Here is a 26,887-nt window from a genome sequence, read left to right on the forward strand (position 1 = left end):
CAGGGGGGTTGGAACATAATGATCCTTGAGGTCCCTTCCAACCCGGGTCATTCTATGATTCTGTGAGACCCGCTCTGAGGGGCTGTGAGGAGCCGCCATCCCGCCCATAGCACCAGAGCCGGCAACGGCCGAGCGCGGGGGCTCGTAGTCCTCCCGCCGCCCGGTCAGCGCTCGGCTTCACGGGAGCTGTAGTCCCTCCTCCTCCTCCCTCCAACGGAGCTCGGGTTCCCTCTGTCGGTCACGGACTACAGCTCCCAGGGGGCCGAGCTGCTGCCGCCCATTTCTCGCTACGATGAGGGGTGAAAGGCCGGGGCCGCGCCGGGGGGGTAAAATGGCGGCCAGGTTGAGCGGCGGGGAGAACCGGCTGGTGTCACTGCCGCTATCGCGGATCCGAGTCATCATGAAGAGCTCGCCGGAGGTTTCCAGCATCAACCAGGACGCGCTTTTCCTCACCGCTAAAGCCACGGTAGCGTCTCCCGCTTTCCCTCCCCTCTCGGCCGGGTTGCGCCTTTTCCCTCAGCGCCACAGCATCCAGCGCCCTGTATATACCTGCACTTTAATTTTTTATGGCTTTGATTGGGAGTTAAACTGCCTTTTTTATATCCGAGTCACTATTATTTGCTTTCCGTTTTAGGAGCTTTTCGTTCAGTATTTGGCGTCGTACTCCTACAAACACGGCAGAGGCAAGGAGAATAACGCCCTCACCTACAGCGACCTGTCTCACACCGCAGAGGAGTGCGAAACCTTTCAGTTCCTTGCAGGTATCTGTAGAGCAGTGGTAATCCTGTGTGTAGTTTTGTAGATCTGCTGCACTTTAGCCACTCTTCCACTCCTGCTTTTGCAATCACCTCTGCTAGGTGCCCTTATTATGTGTGCAAAAAGATGTGGAGTTGTTAGAGCAGGTCTGCAGGAGGGCCACAAAGATGATCAAAGGGCTGGAGCACCTCTCTTATGAAGAAAGGTTCTTTAGCTTAGGGAAGAGAAGGCTCCAGAGGGACCTCATTGCAGCACTTGAATGGAGCTTACAAGCAGGAGGAAGTCTGACTTTTTACATGGTCTCAGCGATAGAACAAGGGGGGGGGGGGGTTAAAACTAAAAGAGGGGAGATTTAAATTGGATTTTTATTAATTTTTATTTTATTATTACTTTTCTTATTTTTTACTGAGAGGGTGGTGAGGCACAGCAACAGGCTGCCTAGAGAAGCTGGAGATTCCCCCTCCATGGAGGGGTTCAAGGCCAGGTTGGGTGGGACCCTGGGCAGCCTGGTCTGGTGGGTGGCAGCCCAGACCATATATAGTTGGAACTAGATAGGCTTTTAAGGTCTCTTCCAACCCAATCTATTCTGTGATTCAAATCAAACTCATAATCTACATTGCTGAAAACACCTATTTGTGGACAGGGATTTCTCCAGTGTTGCAAAATTATACTGGGGTAATTAGTGCTCAGTGTATTGCCATAAGCGTTTCTAACATGCCAACAACATTTAAAAGCTTTCAGCTTGTAAAACAAGACCCAAAAAAGATGTGACAAATTACATGGCTCAAAAAGCATTTAATTCTGCAAATCCTGTTTGTTGAAAATTATGCATCCTATGGTTCCTCTCTCTTTTTTAATGCACATATTTACATCTGTACGCACATGTGCATGCAGACCTTTCTCTTGTTGTAATTTATTGGTAATGTTTCACTCTGAAAGGGCATGGACATAGGATAGAGTCTGAGAATGAGATATTTGATGGCCCTTGTCTCAGGGCCATCGTTACTGCCCTGAATGAGCATCTTACCTGAACACAGTAATCAGGTTTGTCTAGGACACAAGTAAGGCAGCTGTCCTATTGAATCTCTCAAAGGCTGTTGAGTAATTGAGCATCCCATTTAACATCAAACAAATAACATTGCTTATAGTTAAAAAAGAAAAAAGGAATTACATCCACTTCCACTTGTGATACATCTGTACGCCAGGCTAAATTAACTGGTTATTAACTGAAATGTGTTAGTTGCTTTGGTTTTGTTTAGTGCTGCTCAGTCCCTTCTAACCTCTGTGACTGTGTGATCCTGTATGAATGCAACACTATGAAATAGGCAATGTAAGTACTTACACTGACTAAAAGAAGCCATTCTCCCTTCCAGATATCTTGCCAAAGAAAATCCTAGCTAGCAAATACCTAAAAATGCTCGAAAAAGAGAAGCGAGGTGGAGAGTTGGGGAACTGTGATGAAGAGGATGATGATGAAGAGGATGATGATGAAGCTGTGGATGAAGCTGTTGGATCTTAAGGCTAAATGGGAAGCTGCTTCATAATTGATCCATTTTTTTTTGTTGCGTAAAGGATGTTATTTTTGTGACTGAGAATCCAGATGCTGGATTTATTTATACACTGAGCCATCTGCTTTTGCTTTAAGAAGTTTAAAAACTGAACTGCGTACTTCCTGAAGAATGGAATTCTTCCCTCAGAAACGTGGTGACAAGAGAAGCACTAATGTAAAGCTGACAGCAGAACTTGCTCAGATGAATGAGAATGACTTCTTCAGACAATCGTTTTCCAAACGTACAATTCCTCACAGGCAGCTCTCAGTCCAAAAGCTCTTTCACTCTTTAAAGGGAGCTCTTTCCCATGTTGTGTTTCTCAGGTGAGGGGAGGGGTTTTACACAGGATCTGCTCCCCCTGGTCCTCTTCTGCTTGGGGAGCCAGGAAGCGATCCAACCCTTCCCCTGTATTCCGGAACAGTGGCAGGGCATTAGCAGTGGACCAAGCCCGATTTGAATGAGTGTTCTGTTTTGATTTTGATTTAGCTTTAAAAAAAAGAATAATAATAATAATAAAGCTCTTGCTGTAATGCAGCCTAAACCGGCACATCCGCACAGAAGCTGAGTAGAGGACGAGAACCATTCCAACAGCGAATGTGTTTCAGTGGCCGCAGTGATAAGAAGTAGATGTGGTGGATAACAGCATCAATGTGTACAAGATCCTTCCTCTGTAATCAGCTCTGTGTGCCCGTGGTGCTCTGATAAAATACGCTGAGTGAAGTCTGTTAAACGTGGATTGTTGAGAGCGAGCAGCCCTTCACCACCGAGTGACAGAGCTGCATGGCTGGATCTTGTTTGTTTTTTTACTATAAAAAGAACTGTCCTGTGTACAACTTTATATGCGACTTTTTACAATAAATATTTTTAGGAAAAAGTGACTCAAGTGCAGAAACCTCCTACAGTTTTTCTCCGGCTTCAGTTTACCATAGAACAAAACTGCACTGCGTCAGGAGCACTGCAGCGAGTGCTGTGGGATGTTTTACCCCTCGAGAGATTCCCATGTGGGTACACAGAACTGTGCTGTTGTTGAAGAGGCTGAGGTTTGGAGGGGTTTAATTATTAAAAGTGCACAGAGAGCTGTGGGGAAACTGAGAGTTGAGCGCTGTGTGTTTGGGTGCTCACAGTAGGGTGTGTAAGTGATGGACACTGTTCTTCTCAGCACTTGGTGTGTCTAATACTTGCCAGCTCTGGGGGAACAAAAGAAGCCTCTTTCACCCTAAAAGAAAGTTGTATGGTAAGTGTAGCATCAACAGGGTATGGGGCAGCAGGGCAAAACGGGGGGGCTCAAAAACCACTGTCCACCACTGGTTATGTTGAAGAGTCACAGAAGATCAGCCTAATTGTGGAGCACACCCAGTGCTCACCCAGTTATCCATCATGCCTCTCTCATACGTCAGTCATGGTGCCATGCAGGGGTTCTAAGGGATGATATCAGTCACTTGCCCAAAGCTGCCATTGTGAGCCTGGAGAGGAGGCTCAGCACAGTCAGCAAGCCCTAAGCAGGCTTCCATTAGGAGACGCTTTGCTTTTCTTCTTGTTTTTTCCAGGAATTGGTTTTGAACGTTTGCCGCTGAATATTTCTGCCTGACAGGGAAGGCAACTGCAAGGCAGGAATCTGGCAGCACTTCTCAGGGTATCACGAACTCTTTGAAGCATTCAGATATTTTAGACAGAACACAGCCAGGGGATGGAAGCTCTCCAGAACGAGCGCTATTATACCCTTATTTGTTTTCCTTCCTGCAATACGAGCGTGCAAGACCCTCCCCAGCACACCCAAGCTGCTCAAAGGCAATGAAGCTCCCATCTTCCTCAGCTTGCAGAAGTGCCAGAAGGACTGTGGTTACCAAGATAAATCACTGCATTTCATCCCTCTTTAGAAGTTTCTTGTGGGTTGATGAACGAGCTCTGGCAATTAGCAAGGCCACAAGAACTTGAATGCTTTCCTGGATTAACGGAACCACAGGCCTCAATGGGGACTTCACAGCTGCCACAACCAACTGCAGCCTCACATCTGCCCAAGCCTGTTGCCATCCCCTATGAGCCTCGCTTGATGTAGGGCAAGCTTGCATCCACTTCAAAGCAGCATTTCAAAACTAAGGGAAACAGAGAGTTCTGCCTGAAACGGGAGGGACAGCTGTGAGCATTTCCTACTATTCAATAAAATGAGTCCGGCTTGCAGGGCTGGGCTCCGTTGGAACTCAGCAGACTTCTGCTATCCCCGACTTGATAATTCAATGTAAACACAAAGAACATACTTCGTTTAAGACATAGGTAGGTACAAGGTTGGAATAGAATGGACAGCAGGACTTCAGGACGACTCACGAGGCACTGAGTTAACAGCACTCCATAATGAACGCTTCTGGACACCAACACAAGCAGAGCAGTGCCGAAGGAAACATCTGAAACACATCCAAAGGGTTTCATGCAGAGGAGAGCAATGGGACAAGGAGACTCTCGTGGCACACACTTGGAACCGCTTCTGAGCTACAGATGGAAGCTATCGATGGCTCTGGATTAAGTTCAATAAAAAAAAGACATCAAACAGTGTTGTAAAGATGAGAAAAATTTATTTTATTGACATACTATGAGGCAAAACAAAATCGACACCATACAAAATAACTTTATAAAATATCATTCACATCATTATTTTGTCAGGAATTACAGCATTCTGAGCTTGTTACGAGTCTTAATGTTTTGAGGTGAGAAACACTATGCTAAATCTTTAGTATTAGTTGTATATATACAGTAAGAAACCAAAACAGAAACTGTTAGGTTTTTCATGAGTTTATTGCAAAAGTAGTGCAAACTATTTTACCTTGCAAGCTGTAAAACAAACTTGGAAAAGGACCCACCTAAGCTTAAGAACACGACAATAAATGCTCAACTTCGCAGACTCTGAAGCTTCCTCCAACAGCTCTCAACAAAAGTTCCCCATCTCCGCATGTTTTTAGGTTTTCACTGACTTGGAAACAAAGCAGCAGAAGATGCACCTACACCAGATGTGGCCCTAGTGCGCGGGGCACAGCGCAGGGAGCAGCTCTCCACAAAGCCACCTCAGAACATGGACCAACAGGGTAAGCTCGGCCTGCTGGGCTTCCCTCTTTCATCAGCTGCCTCCTCCCTGCATTCTAAAGAGTCCAGACAGCGGCACAACAAACTCGCCACTCAGAACATCTATTGTCTGTTTTAGGAACGTGGTATCCTTTTCCTGAAGCCTAAAGCAATGTCCTCGTGGTCCCCCCTCCCCGTTGCATACGCAATGCAGGGCTAACCCCGTCCCGAGCTTCTGCATGCAACCAAGGCAGGACGTGACATCCTACGAGCGGAACAGAAAACGCTACTGGGGTCCCCCAAAGCAAACAGGTAGCTGGTCGTCTACTACAAAAACAAAAGCAAACAAATGCTACATGAAAAATGTTAAAGGAACAAAATGCAGCATATTCAGGCTCTTTTTTATTTTTTATTTTTTTTCTTGAGGTACCTATATAAATATTACCTTCTGCCCAAAGTACTATCTGTTCTGTTAAAAAACTAACGTCCTTACCGCGAGCCAATTGTAGGGCATACATTATTACTGAGAAAGTGCAACCATGCTGATAATTTATATGCAGCATATTAAAGGATGATTAGGCTGTAGAAAATATAGCTTAAGTATAGACCTGATGGAGCAGTTTTATAAAAAAAACATTTAACAGAGGCATTTTCCTTTTTGTTCGAGTCTCTCTGCAGCAGAAAGCCTTAGGAAACGCTTGGAAGTCCTGCCACCACGGAATGTCAGCACTTGTACAATCCTATACATCATTTTCCTTTACTATTCCAACTAAATACAGTTATACAGAAGAAATTCCCCCCCACCCCCCAATTAGGTATTGGTAAAAAGCTGGTTGATTTTTTTTTTCCCCAACTTCAAGATAGTATATATCACTACTTAAGTTTTCCAAAAAGGAATTATTTTTATTTATTTTTTGTTTGTTTTTAAATGTTGAAAAAAAAAAAGGTTCCCATAGTAGAAAAACTTACACAGAGTTGTAAACTGTTCCATAGAAAACTGTGGAAAAGTCGATGATTTTTTATTCCTTTACCCGCATACCCTTCCATCTTATGCACACACACATATATGCATACGGATGGATGGATGCACAGAGGTACAGCTCCATAGGGTAGGGATTCTCTGTTGGCTATTTCTCTTGGCCCAGTTCTGCTGTTACTGTATGCCTGGATCTGATGCTCCAACAAATAACATCTGCTGAAACCACTTGGCTGCTTTTTTAAATTGAAACTCTGTGGTTAAAATTCATTGGCTGTTCTTAATCAAGGACACGACCTTTGATTGTTATGCACTGGGAAACAAACAAACAAAAAAACCCCAAACACAAAGGCACGAAGGACACGACTCAAATACAACACTGTCATCTGCAAAGAAGAAACCCAAAGGGTTGGGTTGTGGAGGATGGCCTCTGCCCAGGGCGGCCATCACACATGGTTTGGTCGCTGTTTGCCAATCTCATCTGAGACTATTTGAGTAAATAGCACCCAACTGTTTACATGAGGTAGATCCAAACGGATAAAGAAAGCTGGGTCCCCGCTGCTCGGTTTGCCCCCGGTTCAAATGGTTTAAGGATCAGACGTCGGGTGCAGGAAGGGGAGCGATGGCACTATGAAGCAAGCACACAGCTGGAGAAGAGTTCTGCCAACACCAAGTAAGCGCTAAGTCATCATCCTCCTCCAGGCAGACATCTCCTATAGCAGGGGGAGGGGGCACAACACATCCAACACATAAAGCTGGGAACTGAGAATTGGGGCAGGCTGCCAGAGCACCTCATCAGCTTCTACGGGGCCACAGTGACAGCCACTGCCTACAGAGGTCGGTCACAGTATAGAGATCTACGGGTTTCCCTTTCCAGCTCAGAGAACACAATGTCTTTTTTTTACTAGTTTAGCTTTACAGGAACATCCTACTCTCATTAAACAGTATTTTTTGCATACTCTGAGAAAATCTGACAGATTTATCTTTGTTTTAAGGCTTAAAGTGGCATCACCGCACAGCATCATGCAAACTCTGCTACATCATCAAGATCCATACGACATTTCGACTCCCTGCACCCACACAGAGCATCAGCAGTTCTGAGTAGCACAGAGCAACCTCAGCTCTGCAACAAGCCCTACAACGCCGCTGATGCATTTTAAAGCCAGGTGAGGGTATGCCTACACCTGGTTTTTTGTATGAGAAGTGCCAGTCTTACCCAGCCAGCACCACAGCAATGACGTGCTGCAAGCACACGACTTTAATGCGGGTGCAACGCAGTCAACACACGCTTTGTACCACTTGAAATGAGGCCCTTAACACCTTTTGCTTTCAAAAAAAATAGTAAAATGGCTATTAAAACATATTTGTTTCCAGGGAATGCAATACAATACAACATTTCTGAGTTAATCATTGGTTCTTTTGCCTTTTTTTTTTTTTTAATAAAAAGAAATTTAAAATATTAAAAGAAAGGATTTGAACCTTAGTAGATGTTCATTAAGTCTGCAAAGTACCCAATTAAAGGAAAATGCATTTAATGCATCCTGATCTCCGTCTCATCCTCCCATCCTCAGTTTAACCACTTTGCTGCACAGAAACGCGGCCAAAAGACAACAACGCGTTGCTTTCCCAGACGGTCTACCAGTAATTACTCCTCAAATCCATCTTCCACCATGAGCGAATTCATACATTATCTCACCCTTCCCTCCATACAACAACAAAAAAAACACCATGAACTATTTCTGCTGCTGAACAGTAGGTAATAAAAAAAATGGGCACATACGACAATCTTCATTTAATTTAGAGACATTCTGGGATTAAACAGTGAGAGGTAATTTAAGATCAATTAAAGATTCAAGTCAGGCAGGCAATTGGAGACACGGTATTTAAGATAAAATAACAGCACTGTCGCTTGTAAATGAGATGAGAAATTTAAGGTTCAGCCTTACATGTCTAATGTGAAAATGAGGAACAAAAGAACCGGGGTCAGTATTACCTCCATCTTCATAGCACAGAAACAGCCAGTTCTGACCATCTCCAGCTAATGTAATAGCTAATATTAGTGAAATCTGGATACGCACTTCTCTGCCTGCTGTGTCCATACCTGATGGGCCCACATAGCACACACCACATCTGCTTTGAGTCGTGTGCATGGCAAGCACAACCACACAGCTCTAATACCCTGATAAGAATGAAGCTTCCTGTCTGTATATGTGGGAACAGGAAAAGCCGATAAAGGAAGAACAGAATCCACATCACGTGCATTTGTTCTGATGAGAAATCTAACCAAGGAGATACAAACTGAACCAGAGAGGGGATCAGAAACTCCTGAACTTGGCTGCTGACCTTTCTCACCGCTCATGATTGCCAAGCACACTCAAAACCAAAAATGGGCAACTCAACTCATTTTTCAGGGTCCTAAATGATTAAATTTATGTTTTAGGGCCAATTGACAAATTTCCTCTGAGGTTAAGTCATATCTGCAACTGCTGCCGAGATAGCAGCTATTCCAGCTGGTATTTCACAGCACATCCAAAAGGATGGGGGAGACAATCTGTGCATGCAAAGTCATATTTACAAACAAATACACCCTTTAACACTGCTTTGTGATGCCAACTGGAGGCTCTTCAGAACGATGGGTAGGCTGGCTGGCTGGAGAGCTGCCACAGGTAGTTTAAGACTCATCTGTTGAGGCAGTACAGGGACAAACTAAACAGTTATTCTTCTGAAGATGATTAGAAAGGAGGAAGGGAGCAGCAGCCATTCACATTTCTAGCGCTGCCAAGTGCAAAACTCCAAGACCAGCTCCCACCAACCTCTCACCTGTAAGTAAATTCAGCACGTGTCCCTGTCCTCACTCCAACCAAATCCTAAACCCTCTGCAATATCAAGGCTGAAAGCAGAGCCCAGCTTTCAGGGGCCCACCCGCCAATACTGCCCTTTTAGGGTAGGGGCTGTGCATAGTGTCTCACCTTGCCTTGTTTCCATGGAGGATGGGGCAGCTGCATGGCACAGGTGGCATTTCTCATTATTAGATATCCAGTGCTGGGCTCCTCCTGACGCTCTTTCAGGTTTGCACACTGCGCCCAACCAGGCAGCGTTTCTGTCAGCAGAGTGGTTAATTACAATACGAGGAAGCTTGTTTGGCTGCATTGTAAACACGGTGACGTACTAACGCAGTTTTCTACAGTTTCTATTCAGGTTATTGAAAGCACCTTTAGTTGGCGTGCGCTTACTACAGGACTGAGTGAGGCCGAGGCTTCGCACCAAACTGACACAAGACAAACAATATGCTGTTGGGTTTTTTTCCCCTTCATTTTAAAGTTATCAAACGTGGTCTGAGCAGGGAATAAAGAATTCTCAACCTTACAGTCTCACATCAACCTATCCTAAAAGTGTTAAAAAAAATACTCCAATATATATATAGATATTTTACCTCCGATTCAAAATATATCTTCAAGCACCTTCATGTCATTTGCAATGAAAACATGATGATATCTCAGCCAACAGCTAAAGTATGAAAACGTTTCTCGTCTGGAAACAACAGTATACAAACTCAGCATGAGAACGGGCAGAAGGTAACGGGACTGCATGAAAGCAGGAGTGCAGGATGCGATCTGCCCTGCGAGCTGTGAGACTACAACAAGTCCATGCCATGGCTACACATCAGGAAGACGTCCAAGATCACAGTATGGCACCAGCAGCTCTCCAACAAGGAACAAAGCAGTACGAATACAGCTGATCTGGGAGCATTTTGGCTGCTGTAGTAGTAGGTTCACTTTACATCTGCAGAGGAACACAGGAGGTAGCCTTGAACTGCATCTGCTTGCTAAGAGTCCTATAAAAACACCTTTTGTAGTGATTTGGCCAAGCCATTACATTCATAATTAGCACTTCAGGCAAAGAAACAACACAGGAAAAGCAACTGAAGCACAAAACTGATTGTGTGCCACACCAGGCGCACACTACAAACCTCACCTCCATCGGACCGAGAGCATCTTTGGAGGGATGCACCCTTCCAGTCACTAACCCACTGGGGACAAAACCTGCTGCTCTGCATCCCAGTATAGTAACTTCCATCCCAGTTCCCTATTATTCTAATAATTCCGCTGCAGAGATTGGTTCTACTCAACACAAGGCTGAAAGATGCCAGGAAACATGTGAGAAAGCAACTGTGCCCTTGGATTCATACCAGAATTCAAACCAAGTGTAACAACACTGAAAACCAAAGCTCTTATCTCCATACTGTAAAATACGGCAGCATTCCTACAATGGAAGTACAAGGCCTGGGATCCACAGCATTTCAGGATCTGCTACACAGAGCACTATTTACAGTATTTTTAAACAGCTACAGCAGATGCCAAAAAAAGTCTTACAGTAAAAAGGGAGTTTGAAAACAATCAGTGCAATTACCTCCTACTTAAAGTTTTCCTTAGAAAAGACTTGCAAGAGTGCAACAAGAAGCCCACTGCCAAATGTAATGTATAAAAGTAACAAAATGTATTGTTCTGTGTTAGAAATTGAGAGAGCACAGGGGTCAGGACACACGCATACACACTCAGAGCTTACTGAAGGAGTAGAGTATTAAAACAAATAGGAAAAGTTAATTTATTACACTGGTATCAAGTGTGATTAACAGACCTTTTCTACATTCTTTTATTTTTTTCTATGTGAAATACATCTGTGCCACCAGAAATGCTGACTGGATGACACCAAGAGGCAGCAGGGCCCCCATCCACACCTGCTCTTGCAGCACAAGGAGAAGCCTCTGGTACAGAGACTCACTGGCATGAAAACGATTGGGGTTTATAGAGGAGAGCTGCACGTGACCATTTATTGCTGCAGTAAGGAAACAGTGTTGGCAGCAGTGTGCAAAGCACTCCACGTCCCAATCTGCTTTCAACATTAAGTCTGTCTGTGCAAGCACACGTGACTTCTGATAAAGCTTCGAAAGCATCTTAACTCAATGAGGAACTCCCATCTCTTCATATAAGGCTACGTGGGCGCTGAAGATCCTCAAAGCCCACACCTACCCTTCAAAAATTATTTCATATCCTTGTGACAGACCTAAATGTGAGGAAATTGACCAAAACTTCTATGACATGGAAGATTACTGGCCGTAACTCAGCAATCCAAGTACTACAGTTGGAGCACTCTAACTCGAATCAAGTCAGAATAAGAGTTCTGACATACAGAAGTGACCTTATATCAGTGCATATAAAAAAGAAGTGTTCATGTTGCATAGGGCTATCTGAAATGCCAAAATCATCTAAGGCAGACACCAATTCACCTACTTCCAACATTTCACACTAGGATATTTCCTCCTAAGCACTGACTCAACTCTATTTCCCAGGTGGTAGAAGATGTTCCATTCCGTTGAGCCACTGGAGCAGAAACTTCTAAAGACAAGCAATGCTGTCTTTTCTCATCAACTAGATGTAATACAATTTTATCTTTGCTAATATGGGGATTGTCACAGAGATTGTGTTCTCAGAGGGCTCTTTGGAGATGCCCAGTCCCCCACCTAACCAAGTATGAGCCTCTCCAAGAACAGAGATTCCACCACCTGCTTCAGTACTGGAGTATTTTTGTTCCTATAGTGTTACCATTTCAGTACAAACTCCAGAAAGCTAATCCATAACAACTCATTATCTGTCCATCTCTCAAGCGCGTGCTTTTAAAGGTGAGCTGCTCTGAAAAACAACAAATGCTGCATTACTGGCATCAGTTTGTCCGTAACGGCGCTCCTGCCTGCAACAGGAATGAGATATTTTTGTCACCAGGGTGCAATCAGTATCAACTTTCAGACTGCTAAGCACCACGACAGCTTGCACCAACAGCTGAATTCAAGCAGAAGGTCACTGCCAGGAAAATAACAGAGAGCACGAGGGACGCAATGGAAGAGGTCCTGCCCAGTGCTCTTTTGCAACTGCAGTCACACGACTCCTTTGCACAGGCTCAAAACACAACTGCCAGAGGGTAAAACACATTTGGTTACTGCTGGCCTGAGCTGCACAGTGACTCAGTGGTTATAACTGCCAACCCCTGCTACAACTTCGGCAGCAGGAACGCATGCAAGAGAGAGACACGTTGAGCTTTGTGTTTACCTGAGATACTGCTGTTCTGTGGGAGGTAAGCACATAACAACAACAAGAAGGTCTGAGGTGCTTGGTGGTCCCCCCCAACCTCTTCTTTTTGGATAGCAAACACTTGGAATTTTAAAAAGGTTGCCAGAAAGACAGCTTGTATGCTAACAGCACGTTGTACTTCTCTACCTGTGTACTTCATCAACACTGCTTTAGAGAAAGGCCTCCAATTCTTTGTTTATTCACCATTCAGGGGGGAAAGGGGCAACAGGGGAAAGGAGGGGGAAATCAAGCTGTAGAATCAGCAGTAAGAGAGGATAAAAAGTCAGTGAAAGGCAGAAACATCACCAGCCTGAAATGCATGTAACCATCCCTAAGTTCTTCACACTCAGGGAAGGAAAACTACACAGATGAGGACCCACAGATGACGGCCACTCTCAGATTAAGAGTCCACAGCTACTATGCCAGCCCACAGAACGCACCCACCAGAGGGTGCAGGGAGCGCCGTGACCTGCTTCAGAAATAAGATCTGGGGTCAAGACAGATTGTCTGTCCTCCTCACCCCATCTGCACAAAGTCAGCTGAGCCAGAACTGCACAGAGAGGGAAAAGGAGGACAAAATTCACATCCAAGAGGTCTCCGTGTAAGAAGCAGCAAATAACATAACTGGAGTCTTTAAAATGCTTGATCGTTCTTGTATTTGTTAAGAGTAATTCATATAAAAATAAATTCATATATAAAACTCTGCCCAATTAAAATCCGAAACGCATTACTCAAACACACAGAAGTGCAACGTGTCAACTGTGGAAAAGCTTCTGCAGGTGAGCAGCACGAGTAAGGGAGGTGCGGACAGCCCGACTGCTGGAAGATGGGAAGACAGACGACGCGACGTGGAGTTTGTTTTTTGTTATGCTGTCTATCATTTAAAAGCCAGATTCACATCATGAGACAAAGGTCTGACCCGGCAGGCTAACCAACCAACCAACACAAACACAGCTCATCTGCTAATAGGACTGACATGGTTGTTTCACCCAAACAACGCCAACATGCTGCTACAAGCTGATGCTTGGAACCTGCACTGAGTTACGTACCTAGATCTCTTAATGCAGCAGAGGCTGGGCACTTCCTATCTTACTGAGCAGCAGCCAGCTGCAGGCTCCTGCCGCATGGCACAGACCTCTGCCTTGGTTAAAGCTCCTGGCCCAGCGCAGCAGCTAGAGGTATATAGACTCAAACAGTGACTGAGCATCTGCTAAGAGAAAAGGGAAAAGACAAAGCAAAATGGAAGAGAACGACATCCTTAAACACACGTTGAGAGGGAGGATTTTAAGTTTTCCTATGAAAATAAACAAAAACAAGTCAGCATAAACACATTTCCTGGGCTTTTTCCTTTTTTCTTCTACACCTGCTTGTGGCATCATCATTAGTGCAATGGTTTTCATACGTACTATGTTTTTTTATATGAACCCAGTGTGCAAACTAACAGAAGTGTCTGTCTAGTAATTCCCAGTTAATTCTCCAAAGAGAATGGCCAAACTCTCGTGTTTACTCTTATGCATAATGAAGGTTTCACCTCCCTTCCTAAGTAAACTTCAGTTTCCTAAGATTTACCTTTACTGCATAGATTATCTGACTTCAAACATCAAACCACTCCCCTCTCGTAGAGCTCCAGCTTCACCCATCATCAACACATAAATAAAACACAACTGATTGTGCTTGAATGGATGCAGAACGTTGGTCTCGTGTGCGTCTTGGACTGCACAGGTACAGCCTGCTACGTTGTGTGTACGCTTTGAAAAGCCCTTCTCCAAAGGACAGGCTGCGCAGTGTCCTCTGCACGCAGCTCTGAACTCTCGCATCAAAGTCAATTGCATATTTTTGCTTTTGAACAGTAATGTCCTCACCATAAGGGTTTTAATTTCTAAATCCAAAGCATTCTTGATATGTTAAACAGAAGTATAATGAGCACTCCTTAGTAAATAAAAATAAATAATAGCATCTAGTCTATCACATTAATACTGTGAAACACATATAAAATTTACATTAATTCAAACATAACAGTGAAAGAGGATTGTACTGTATTTATCACCACAGACCCGTATTCCTTAGAGACTTTGGAGAGTGTCACAGTCCTGTATGACGAATTCTAAAGTTACCTGTCAGTATCATTTCAACGGAATAAAAATCATCTTTCAAATTCTTTATCTCTTCTTAAAAACGGCACCTTTCCTTCTGCCAATCTGACTGCGCCTGTTACAAGTTCATTCATTCATTCTGCTTTAAGATTCTTCTTTAGTCAACTAAAAACGTTTTTAAATGCAGCACAGTAAAAAACATTCAAGAAGGAGCTTCAGGAAAGACATCTCTGCCCTCAGACAGGCAGAGAAAAACCTTTGTGAGACAGCTGGAAAGCAGGATTTTGTCACTGTTTTCTTTTGAAAAGAAAACTTTTGGAAATGCATCGAGAATAAAATCAAGGCTTCATAAATAGTCAAAAAACACTTTGCTTTCCTTTGTATTAAAAGCTAATTCACAGCATTTTTAGCCCATTAACTTTAGTATGAATGAGATCTCTCCAAATTATTAAAAGCAATTAAATGAATAGCAAACAATGAAGAGTTTTGTGTTTTGTTTTTTCCCCTAAGCCCTGAGATCACAGCTCTTGATTTAATTATAAAATATGGGTCTGTTTTATAACAGGCATCTTAAAGAGACTTTGGCAAACCACATTTCCAACAATCGTGGGGCTCTGTAGAAGAATGCAGTTCATAACCAAGTCTGAAATTCTGGACGGAAGGTTTTCTTGCAAAAAAGGGGGGGAAAAAAAAGAAATGAAGATACATCACTCATTGCTGGCTGTCACTGGAGCTTGGGCAACTGTTGGTCTAAGTGCAGCTGGTCTGATGTGAATCCAACTCGGTACTGTACTGAGTCGCTGAACATTAAAACATGTCAAGCAAAGTACATCGTGCGCAGCGTGTCCTGGTGAATCTGTACTGCCTTTGCCAGGGCCTGAGGATCTCTGCCATTGCTCTGTCCTGAAACGTGGCTGCCTTCAGCACTGAAAGAGGAGGGAGGGAAAAAAATAAACTATGTTTATTCTGCCTCTCCTTACATGTAAGGTTTTATACCATTCCTTTGTTCTGAATAGAATGGTCAAAAGTTAATTCCCCTTAAAACATTATTACTGACATTCTGAAACGGAAAAACAGCAAAGAAGGATACATGAACACAGCACCTCTTCCTTCCCCCTCCTCCAATGTATTTCACTGGAGAAAAAACACAATCAATCTCCCCTGCAGCTGCTAACCAAGGATGCTGCTGAGCCCATTTCCTTCTTGCTTCCTGTCAAATTCTATAATAATCCAAAGCCATACAACTCACCTGTCGTGTTCTTTATCCACCAGATGATACCTGGCTCTGAAGGCAACCAGGTGTGCATAATATGCTGGTGCAGGGATGGAAACAGAACGAGTACAACGTACATACGTATGACACAGCTGGTAGGTGAGGATCTGCAGCTCATCTGCAGTGAAACGGTTGTCATCCCAGAGGACGTGGTAATGGGAGGGCCGGCTTGTTCCCTGAAGGCAGATCACACACACACAGTGTCAGCACATCAAATACATCTCCTTACATCTCCACCTCTGAGGGTGAACTGCCACAGAACTGCCTACTTCCCCAAAGTTACACAGGAGCAATATAATACACTAAACTAAAAGCACAGTGCGTGCTTCCTGTCTGTTCAGGTTCAGTTCTTTTAGATGTTAACAGTACACGACAAAGCAGAAACGCAGAGGTTGCATGATTTGTCTCCTGTGTAAACAGCAGGAACACCAACAGCCAATGCCATGTTTGCAAGTTACCACCCCATGCAAAATGCTGTACCTGAATACCAGCGTGGCTGCACAGGTAGAAGTCAAACTCTGATGGATGGGTGATTTTTGTGTCCACTGTGGTACCAGCTGGAATGTTCCCACTTTTTCCAACCTGTGTGAAGGGTACACGCACATTTATTAATGCACATAAACGTTCTTCCTTTTCAGTTGTATAATAAAGGCAAGAAACAGTTGAAAAGAATCTGTAAAAGGCAGAAAGTCCCAAAGGGACCAGTAAAACTGAAACTTGAAGTGACCCTGCAACTGAGAGAAAAGAAAGGAGATGAGCTGCACAATCTTCCTTTAGGTATCTATAATCACGAGCTCTTCTGATTCATGCAGAAATAGCTTCCCACAACTGATCTGAAAAACACTTTTTGCCTTCCCATTCTGTGACAGATTATTCCCCTTTAACTTGTTGTGTTTATACCTACAAAGGACAATCTGTGGTTGGAACTCAGAAATACCTTTTACCTTAAAACAGTTTTAACTGCATTTTCAATATACAAAAAATCACCTTCATGTCAGCATTAGCAGTAATTAACACCTGTTTCATAAAAGCTTCTTGCAGGTTTATTATATAGGAAAGAAAAAGAATGTTTTCCTTACCAGGCAGAAATATTTCACCCACTACATTACACAGATCTTTCATCGCAGCAAATTTTTCATACAGGGGAGCTTTTTCCTATAGGGGAGCTACAGGAAAGTGAGGGACAGATTCTTTATCAGGGTCCATGGTGACAGAACAAGGGGAAATGGCTTCAAGCTTACGGAGGGTAGATATATGGGTTTAGATATATGGGAAAAAGTCTCCTACAGTGAGACTGATGAGGCACTGGAACAGGCTGCAGAGATGTGGTTGATGCCCCGTCCATGGAGACGTTCAAGGCAAGGCTGGATCAGGCCCTGGGCAGCCCGATGGAGCTGTGGTGTCCCTGTTCATTGCAGGGGATTGGACTACATGGCCCTCAAGAGGTCCCTTCCGCACAGTACATAAGCAATGTGGCTGTGATCTAGATATCCGCCAGTCACAACGTGAACGTACCCGCTCATTTTTATCTGTACAGAAGAGTCTGGTGTGATGCCTTTTCTGCACAACTATAAATGTAATTCCAGGCTGGTAATCCTTCTCTAGTTTAATACATGCTTCTCTGATAGCCAGCAATTCATGATGGAGAACCTGAATCAGAAGCATAAAGATGTGTGATAAATACAAAACCAGCTTTCAGATTAATCTCATGTCATGGTCCCTCTTGCACTGTCACTCAGAGTATGAGATGTCAAAGCACACACGATCAAACCTCAGATTCTTCACTTAATGAGAAGAAATCAGCTCACCAGCTCAGACTAATAAACTATATGTCAAAATCTTTTTAACTGTCAAATACAAATTAACATGTAATTAGGCTGTTGAATATTCAACAGACTAATTATTTTTCAAGCTAGTAAAAGGGATCATATCCAGAACTGTTTAAATGCTTTTTTTCCCAGCGCTCTTTAGTCACTTACAGTGCTACAGGGATCAACAAGGACTGAAAAAAAAGCTGAGTGCAGTGAACAAAAAGCAATTATTTAGGATTTCTGCTAATTATATGGAAACATTTTCCCCACTTATCTTGGTTGGAATGCAAGAAATTGATGGATATTCATTTCTACATAAAAGCACATCTACAACCAGAAAACAACAGAATCCCAATCTCAAAACGAAACGGAACCTGCTGAAACTGGCCCTCGGAAACTCCATCTCTGTAGAAGATTATACGGGTTGGTTTAAATCTGGTTGATTTGTAGAACTGAATCAGCAGCTCCCTGACCATGGCAGCCAAATCTTGGATGATCTCTTGGCGGTGCTGCTGGACCCGCACAGTGGCACAGTAGCGATTGGGATGAGCATCCATGCTTCCTACAACCTGATGGAAAACGAAAAATTAAGATCTTAATATCACAGCAAACGTGAACGCCAATTGCTTTGTCTATTTATTCAGTACTAAGACAAACATTGCATGTATTGCCAGCAAAGACCTTTGTTATTAAATAAGGCAGAACACCCCATATATAACATAATTACTGCACAGTTTGTGTCTAGTAGCAGATCTGGAGGTAGATGGCCTTGCTTGTGGCCGAGGGGGAGGATGGAACTTGCTGACCCTTGAGGTTCCTTCCAACCTAAGCCATTCTATGACCAGGAAACTCAAATCCCCCCAAAACCACGAGTGAAGCAGACACATTCCTGTTCAGAAACAGCTCAATTCTTAATATTTTTAATTGCTGAAAAAGCAGATTTCAGCAAGCACCAGCTCCTTACGGGTTGATAAATACCAGCTAATAGAAAAGCTCCTCAGAGTATTAGCATCTCAGGCATTTTACAACACAATACACACATTTACATAATTAGCAGCAGAGCGAGCTCTCCAAAGTTTCATTAGATTCTGCAGAAAAATAATTTAGAATGCAATAAATGGGCAATCAGAAGAAATGGACCACGTAAGAACTGCGGGTAATAAAATGCTTCACAACCGAACAGTGGAGAAAGCGGGAGTTAACCACACAGTGTACTCACTGCAGCAATGGAGGGCTTTTTCCCATCTCCAGCTGGAGGATGGGTTACATCTGCACCAAGGAATATGACAGGCTGTTGGAATACTGGTGGTCTGTAAGAAGACAAAGCTAATTTGTAAAAGCAGCAACGTTTACACTTCAGAAAGTGCATTAGAAGTCAACTAAACAGCACATTCTATTCTTGCCATGCATTAGTCAACAACTTACAATGGATCAGACCGTTGGCTGCACTGTGACAGTACTTACACATCAATCAAACCTCCCATGATAGATATGAAATGTTTAGGCGTATTTTTAAATAACTTTTCATTAAAAAGGAGCAAAAAACTGTTTGTTTGTTTAACTTGGAGAATCACATCTTCTCTTAATTAGAACACAAAGAAGGATGACAAGTTGCTCCGCAAGTAGCCAATACCATTTAAGAAATGTGAATAACTGCACACATACACAAAAGGCTACAATTTTTTTCTACAAATGAAAGTCAGCATCAGTATAGTAGGTACAAAAAAACATGGCTATCGTAGCTATTGATCTAGAAACAGAACTTGTAAGCTATATTTCCAAGTTAAATTAAACCTTTAATATTTTATCTTGGCCTCTTGCATCAAAGCAGAACACCAAAACGCTGCACTGGGAATGTTAAGACTCAACTTCATTCCTTAACAAAACAATGTTAAATGGGAGACTTCGATGCACCAGAAGTGAGTGAGTGAGTGTGTGTGTGTGTGTGTGTGGATAGGGAATGGTTATACAGACAGCTACAACTGATTCCTGGCCTGCTCTCTAAAGGAATTTGAAGGTACTTCTAAGTGTAGCTGCTTGCAACCATCATGCAGTTCAACAAATAAAAAGCTTTTCTACCCAACAACCAATAAAATTCTCCAAGCATCTCATTTAAAAAACCCCAAGATAGGCTCCTCTGAAGCATTTAGGCATTGTGTGCAATTGTGCTGTTTCTCCTTTCCCTCCTAATTTAACTCCATTTTCAGGAACGTACAGTTTATTGCTATTGAGTAAAGTTGGGTACATTCAGCGTAACAGAATTTATCGAGACATATGAAATATGTATCCCCTCTAATGATGTGTTTCCCTGCTGCCAAGTCCTCGTCAGATTATTTCTGACTAAACTAAACATGGTGAAGTGAAAACTTGCTTATCTGTGCAAAGCAGAGTGTTTACTTCTCTGAAACGGGATCCTAAGAATGATGCAGCAGGTTACTCCATAGGCTCTCCATAACTTGAAATGCAAGGACAGTGCTGTGTTTTCACTCTAGCAGAGACCTGATGCTTCATTTTGATTAAAGTAACTGTACTAAGAGTGTATGTGCATACAAATTCACTGTAACACCATTAGGAAATTGTAAGGTAAATCCTGGAATTCAATTAGTTTTCTGCTCCCAATTTACATTACTTTTGATGTCTACTGAAACTGAGATGTACACCAAAATGAACAATCCTGAACACAAACTATAAAGGAGAGAGCGCTGCTATGAAAGATGTTTTCTATTTCTTTGAAAACTGAAAGCAAAAAGACGACTTTCTTCACTCAAATGAAAGCCATACAGTTTCAAAGGGCAGACTGCAATACAAACTTGTCTTAGAACCAATTTCAACTGGAACAAGCATGCCACTACATTCTTCATAACCCAGTTTCTGCAGGACTGCATTAGAAGCCAAAAGATAACCTGACTAAAGATCAGTTAAACTACAGAGCTATCGACGATAGGAAAAGAAGTTCTGTGATGCATATTCCCTTCACAATACAACACTCTTCTCCTCTGTGAAGAATGGCTTACCTTCCCTGCGGCAGTAAAATGTTATTTACACCTCCTAATTTGACATTTATTTTTAAGCAGAGGTTAGACAGAGTCTGAGGTGTTGTTCTCTGCACATTCTTCATCTGAACACACTGTGTAGCCATTCCCAGCAGCGTGTCGCCAACACGCTTCACCTCCGCTGCAAAACAGAAAAGACACAGAGATGCTTCTATAGTACAAATCAGGTGTTGGTTTATTGACATCTACAGTTTCAGCATTCATTTAAATGAAGAGGAAAGAAGAACAAATCTACTTCCCTGACTCAATCCCACTCTCTAAACATCCTCCTCCTGTCCTGCTTCCAGCAGATGACAACACAGCACTTGGTCCTAAATGGAACCATAAGGTGGCTTATTTGAATTTTCTTCTTAAATTACACTAATTGCAGTGCCAGAATTATAGCGTGCCACCATAATCATGGAAAAACCTTTAGCAAATGAAGTCAGGTAATACGGATAATATTAGGATGATGAGCAGTTCTTTCATTAATAAACACTGGACTAGTAACTCAAAAATGGTACTAATGTGCCAGCATTCAGCCAACCATGAACATTATGTCCTATCAGCTCATTAGCTTCAACCCTGACTCGCATAAAAACAGACCTTTTGAGGAGATAAAAAGAGACTTTTTGAGGCCATGTGCATAGGAAATGCAGGACTGTGGAAGAACATAGGGAGAAGGATGATGATCAGAGAAACACAGAAAACCATAATTAGAGATGATTACAAGGAAAGTAGATGGGAATGATACCACATCCTCTCAGTGGTTAGAAAGAAGAGAGCATCCCCTCTAAATGTGAAGCAGGAACAGTGCAAGATGTCATTTTGCACGGCAGTTCTATTGACCAAATTAGAGGCAAGCAACCTTATTTGGAAGGTTGAACACAAAAAAGACAAAAGCATTCTTTTGTTGCAGCTTCTTTTTTTGTCTCTCTTACTTTTGACTTAATATCAGATAATCTTTGGGAAAGTAAGAGTTAAGAACATATTTTCTGCTATGTTAAATTGGTGAGTGTGAGGGATGGGATGGAGTGGAGGAAGACAATTCTGCAGCTGTGCGGTAGAGATGGGCTGTGATCAGAGCCCTTGCAGCTATGGGAGAAAACAGCGGATGGTAGTTTATGGTGCCGCAATTAGGCAGAGTAAACTATAAAGAGGAGGAAGGCAGGACATGAAAAGGAGCAGTACAGGAAGAGCTAGTTGAAAACAAGACATGTGGTTTGTCTCAAAAATTAAAGCCTATGTGTATGTGCTGTGTAAAATGCACCAATGGTCAATCTGTATCCAAAAGCTGCTGAGCTTTCACCCAGAAAGCTCCACAGGCAGAAGCTTTCTACTTCATTTGGTTTCTTTTGCCAAAGTTTGATGGCATGAGGAAGCAAAGATGTCCTAAAAGCTGGGCAGTTTTTAAGCTCATTTCTTCTTTACTCAGAACCGTTAGCATTGCAGTACGTATATTTACAATTAAGTAATTATATTTTAATTGCCTACAGAACAGTTCAATCAATTTCTCAATAGCTCTGATTTTAACTTTTCTGCTCACAAAACCTGTATCAAATACACGCAACAGGAAGAGCAAGTTAAACGCGCAGCCAAACATAATGAAATGAATTAAGGGATTAATATAAAACACCACGCAGAACGAGAAAAGGAGTAAATTTAATCTGCAGTCCTTTAGACTTCCATCATTCAGATAATTCGGAAGAAATAAGCCACAAAGTGCAATTAAAACACAAGCTCATGATTTGGCGCTCACTGACCATACACTGGTGTTTTTCCTGGCAGGATGACAATGATGAGCTGAAGCCCTGAATAGGTGTTCTTGAGGTGCCGAAACATGGGCTCCACACTGTCTGCACCCTGGGCGTATTTACAGAAGCAGGGCTGGCCTTGGATCGGCATCCCTGCATCCTTGGAGATCTTACGCAGCTGGTCTGTAAAGGTCCTAAAGGATTTAAACACACAGTAGGATGTGAAAGGCAGCGTTTCCACTGTTTTCTTACCAGTTGTTAGGGAAACATTCCCAAGTTGTTTGGCAAATCATCTAAAGGAACATCATTATGGCAATACCATTGTGATGAATAACCACAAAGCTGCATTCACCTGACAAAGAACAGCTGAGTCACCTGCTAGGGCAGCTACACACAGCACTTGCCCATGCATGAAGGGAAAGAAATTGTATGCGAAAGAATGATAAAGAAATCCAGCTGCACAGGCACGCACACTTCCCATGGTCCAAGGATGGCAGAGATACCACTTTTAACAATAACCTTCCATTTGTTCGTGACAAAAGAACAGAAAACTCTAATCTGAAAAGTTTTATTTAAATGTTCCAAGTGAACAAAACCAACTGCTCTATTGATCCTGTAAGGGTACCAACGTATGCAGTGCTGTGCCTCCAGGCCTGGGCAGAAAGTTGGAGACAAAAGTTGGATTACCTGTTAAAATACTCCTTTTGGATTAACATTGCACAAATTATTCCATGCCACACAACCAGGTTAGAGCATATAACTCAGTTTTATGTCTTGACAAACAGTGATGAATACTCTCCATCAATCATTTTGACCACCTTAAACTCAATCCCAAGTCCTCACCGTGGTAGGAACTTTACCCTACAGTACGTGCTGGTTCTGGCAAGTCTAATTTCGAGAATTTCATTATGCTGTCACGGAAATCAGACTTGCACAGTTCAAAAGTGCATCAAAAGCAGTGTTAAAGATAAGCTACCATATGTAGAAAATACATTTTGTTTGACATAAGCCTATTTCCACACATATTAACTAATAAAATCACCACCTTATGCAATACACTTACTTAAGATGCACCTCAGTGCACTGGCGCTGGGGAGCAAAGCACGCAATTGCCCAAACCTTTATTTCAATTCCAGTGTGAAACTGCTTATTCCTCATGTCCCAGACTCCTTGGACTGGGGTAGCAATTGCTTTATTCTGGATGTGGAAAGAAAAAAAAAAACATTAAATCAGAAAACGATTCATACCAAGAAAAGCCAGTTATGCTTCCAACTAGTAAGCTATTTAATTATCAGACTCTAACATGCACAATCCTTTTACTCCCATCAAGTGGATACTATTGTGTTGCACTGGTAGGACAACCTTCAGCTGGCAATGCACGATCTAGAAGTTCCTGAGAAGCCTCCACAAATTAAGTCATCCTAGACACTGAGGTTTTGATGTTGCATCAACAAGACAGTCTATATAACTGATATGAATGCTACTTCAAGCTTTTTGTTTGAGTCACCACAGTAAGAAGACTAAGTCAGGTAGAAACTATCTGAAAAGACACTATAAAGAAAAACCTTCCAAGTAATACTTTACAGGAAGAGGCAGTTTTGAGAATAACATGCTAACAGAGGTAATACCCTAAAATAGTCGTCCTAAACAGAGCTGCTCCACCCAGAACACTCAAAATCAGAAGTTTCAGAAGATTTCAGGGAGCAACGCCTCCCACTGAAGTTTATATAAATGCACTTTACCTTAACTTTATCTACAGAACTAAAGAAGCAATCGAGGAGTAAAGAACTATGAACTATGTGGCCACAAATCGTAAGGATTTCTAACAACACTAAATGTTAAACTCTACACCTATGATGACTCTGACCTCATCACATTCAGCATCATTCGCACACAGCAATCTGAAGTTATCACAGCTAAGAATGAAACCAGTCACATTTTGCTGTGTCTCAACATACCCTGCCTCCATAGAGGATTGAGGGAGGCTGTAGGACTCTACCAGTCACATCTGTCATTTCATCCTTCACCATTATCCCAAATTCACGAACATAAGGGTCAGTGTTAAAACTCGCACTCCGCATCTGAAATTCAAAGAAACGAGACATTGTTTGCAGAAAAAGAGGACTTCTCTGAATTCAAATCTAAGCTTTTCTGAGATAACTCTATTTGGGCAACAACCTGTTTGTAGTGCACAACCTATTTAGAACCTGCTATCAGGAACAGAAAGAATACCAACTACTCTCACCTCACTTTTGAGGGAACACTCACCAATTTGCTAATCTCTTCCTGACGGTCGGGTGCTGATCTGGCAGTTGCTCGAATCATAGTGGAAGTTTGATTGTCAGTGAGTTTTTTTATGCACCTTTGTCCTGCCACTATGTTGCACACCTGAAAGAACCCCAACACAAGGTTAAAAAGAACAAAACCAATACAACCTTGAGTTCTCCCCCCACAACTGCTTTACATACGTTGACTACTCACCAAAGAGTTTGTCAGCAGCCTAGCTTTATTTCACCCAGACCACATCCCCATAATAGAGTATTATTTCAAAGCTCACTCACCTCAAGAGGAAGGTACGTGTGTTTCTGCTCCTGCCCTACTTGTAAACATGGAAGGTGAGGATAGCGTAAAACTAATTTGTGCCTGTCCTTAAAATACTGAGCTACAGTGCATTCAACTGTTTGTCCATTCTCCTGCTGAAGTGGGAATCTATGGGAAATCAAACATGAAAACGAGCCGTTAATTTATGTGAAATGTTTTGCCACACTTTCTCAATTCATTTCTTAGCATGTTCCAAGCTTGCTGGAGGTTAAACCCATCTCATTTAAATGATGCAAGTTTACTTCTGTAATCACGAGTACATCATTACCACTACCACATGTCATTAAATAATACCTCAGAAGTCACTTCTATAACTTGATACCTAAAGCTACCAATTACATTTTCTAAGAACGAGTGCCTAAAGGCAAAGACTGTTTTCCACCTACCTGTGATACCTGCAGTACTCAATTCATGACGTGTCACGCAAAGAAAAGTGTGAGCCCATTAAGAGGCACACAAACCCAACCAGCATTTCAGAAATGCATCTCTCTGTAACATATTTCCATATATGCAATATGTAGTTCTATGAATTATATGTTTTTATATCAGCTGGCACAAATGGTCTTTTCATTAATGAAATGCATCACTTGAAGGAATAGGAAATTAAGTCCAAGCAATTAAATAACACCCTGAGATACTGGCATTATTTTATCACGCAACCTGTTACGCAGTGCCTGTCTTCTCATACTGTTTCTCATCACTGCTTTCTTAGAATTGGGGTAAACTACCTGCCTACTATAGGCGCCCTAGAAACACTTCTTCATGATAAAAATGTCTGTATCGTTCTGCAAGACAGCTATTTTCCCAGCTCCCTAAGGAAGTCAAGACACTCTTCAAGCATGACATTAAACACACACATAAGATGTAGCAAAATAGTTTACGTTTGGTGACTTGCTGGTCGCCTGGTAACGTTGCACACCCTGTACTTCCTTTTCATTTGTCCACAGTGTGTTATCTCCACCTTTAGACCTAAAAGTTAGAAAACATTTATCACCATTTCTTCAAAACCAAGCTGTCAGCACCCATAAAACTCAACAAGACTACTCAGACTGTGCAGTACAGCTAATGACTATTTAGTGTGTTCTTAGAGAATTGAAGGCTAGAAAAAGCTTAGAATTTGAGAATTAAAGAACAAACAAACAACACAATACTGATTCAGCCAAAATTAAACAAAGAATTCCAGAAAACAAGGCAAAATCTTTAAGCTATCAGAGCTGATCAAAAGCTGGACATATTCAATTGATTCTCTCTACTCACAACTCAGGCATGGTGGAAGGAGAAAAAGGGCATGTTTAAATATTATGTCTAAACACACAGTGTCTGTAAGACCTCCAGACAGAGCAACAAACCCTGGGAATGAGACAGCTGGGCCTCACTGTTAGTGAAGCCAAACATCTGCTGCAATCCCCACCTGCACAAAAACAGGGCCTACCTGAAAGCCAACAGCTTCCAGGGAGAAAGCTAACCAGAAAAGTGGAACTCTCCACACCTAAAGAATAATTTTTCCACCTGAAATCAACACAACGCAGCTACACATACAGAAAGAAGCATTTTGGAACCACCACTAACCTCAGACATGAGCCTGAATACAGAATCTTCGCTTATGTTGCTTTTGTGTTCAGACAAACAGGTGTGGGACGACTGTTACATTTAGAATGTTGAATGCGTGGGAATAGAAAAGAGGGGGCTGGAAATTATAATTCCCCACCTATCTGCACATGGGTATAAACTCATAGCGCTGCTGAGTAACACGGCATTATTTATGGTACCTGTCAAAGGTGCTAATAACTTGCTGAGCACAGTAATCTTCCCACCTAATTTTCTAGGGCTTAAAGTGCCATCTACTACTAAGCCATTGATAAACA

The 26,887-nt window shown here is 42.4% G+C and overlaps 2 protein-coding genes across 2 annotated transcripts in view; one reads left to right on the top strand and one right to left on the bottom strand.

The window, feature by feature from the left end:
- Positions 1 to 244: 244 nt before the first annotated feature.
- On the top strand, positions 245 to 3,184 carry CHRAC1 (chromatin accessibility complex subunit 1). Its single transcript, XM_015856387.2, has 3 exons — positions 245 to 466; positions 635 to 761; positions 2,130 to 3,184. The coding sequence occupies exons 1-3, from the start codon at positions 293 to 295 to the stop codon at positions 2,273 to 2,275; spliced, it is 447 nt and encodes a 148-aa protein (XP_015711873.1). The 5' UTR covers positions 245 to 292; the 3' UTR covers positions 2,276 to 3,184.
- A 1,672-nt stretch (positions 3,185 to 4,856) lies between these two features.
- The window catches only part of AGO2 (argonaute RISC catalytic component 2), a 47,889-nt gene continuing 25,858 nt past the window's right edge, over positions 4,857 to 26,887 (bottom strand). The window contains exons 7-19 of the mRNA XM_015856389.1: positions 25,904 to 25,991; positions 24,983 to 25,130; positions 24,690 to 24,809; positions 24,380 to 24,502; positions 23,485 to 23,618; positions 22,431 to 22,615; positions 20,650 to 20,809; positions 18,855 to 18,945; positions 18,010 to 18,204; positions 17,340 to 17,474; positions 16,305 to 16,406; positions 15,801 to 16,000; positions 4,857 to 15,477 (exon numbers count right to left, since the gene is read on the bottom strand). Of these exons, the coding sequence (XP_015711875.1) occupies positions 15,369 to 15,477; positions 15,801 to 16,000; positions 16,305 to 16,406; positions 17,340 to 17,474; positions 18,010 to 18,204; positions 18,855 to 18,945; positions 20,650 to 20,809; positions 22,431 to 22,615; positions 23,485 to 23,618; positions 24,380 to 24,502; positions 24,690 to 24,809; positions 24,983 to 25,130; positions 25,904 to 25,991 (1,790 nt within the window). The 3' untranslated portion in view covers positions 4,857 to 15,368. The remainder of the gene's footprint in view (positions 15,478 to 15,800; positions 16,001 to 16,304; positions 16,407 to 17,339; positions 17,475 to 18,009; positions 18,205 to 18,854; positions 18,946 to 20,649; positions 20,810 to 22,430; positions 22,616 to 23,484; positions 23,619 to 24,379; positions 24,503 to 24,689; positions 24,810 to 24,982; positions 25,131 to 25,903; positions 25,992 to 26,887) is intronic.

This window comes from Coturnix japonica, chromosome 2 (assembly GCF_001577835.2).
Source record: "Coturnix japonica isolate 7356 chromosome 2, Coturnix japonica 2.1, whole genome shotgun sequence".
Lineage (NCBI taxonomy): Eukaryota > Metazoa > Chordata > Aves > Galliformes > Phasianidae > Coturnix > Coturnix japonica.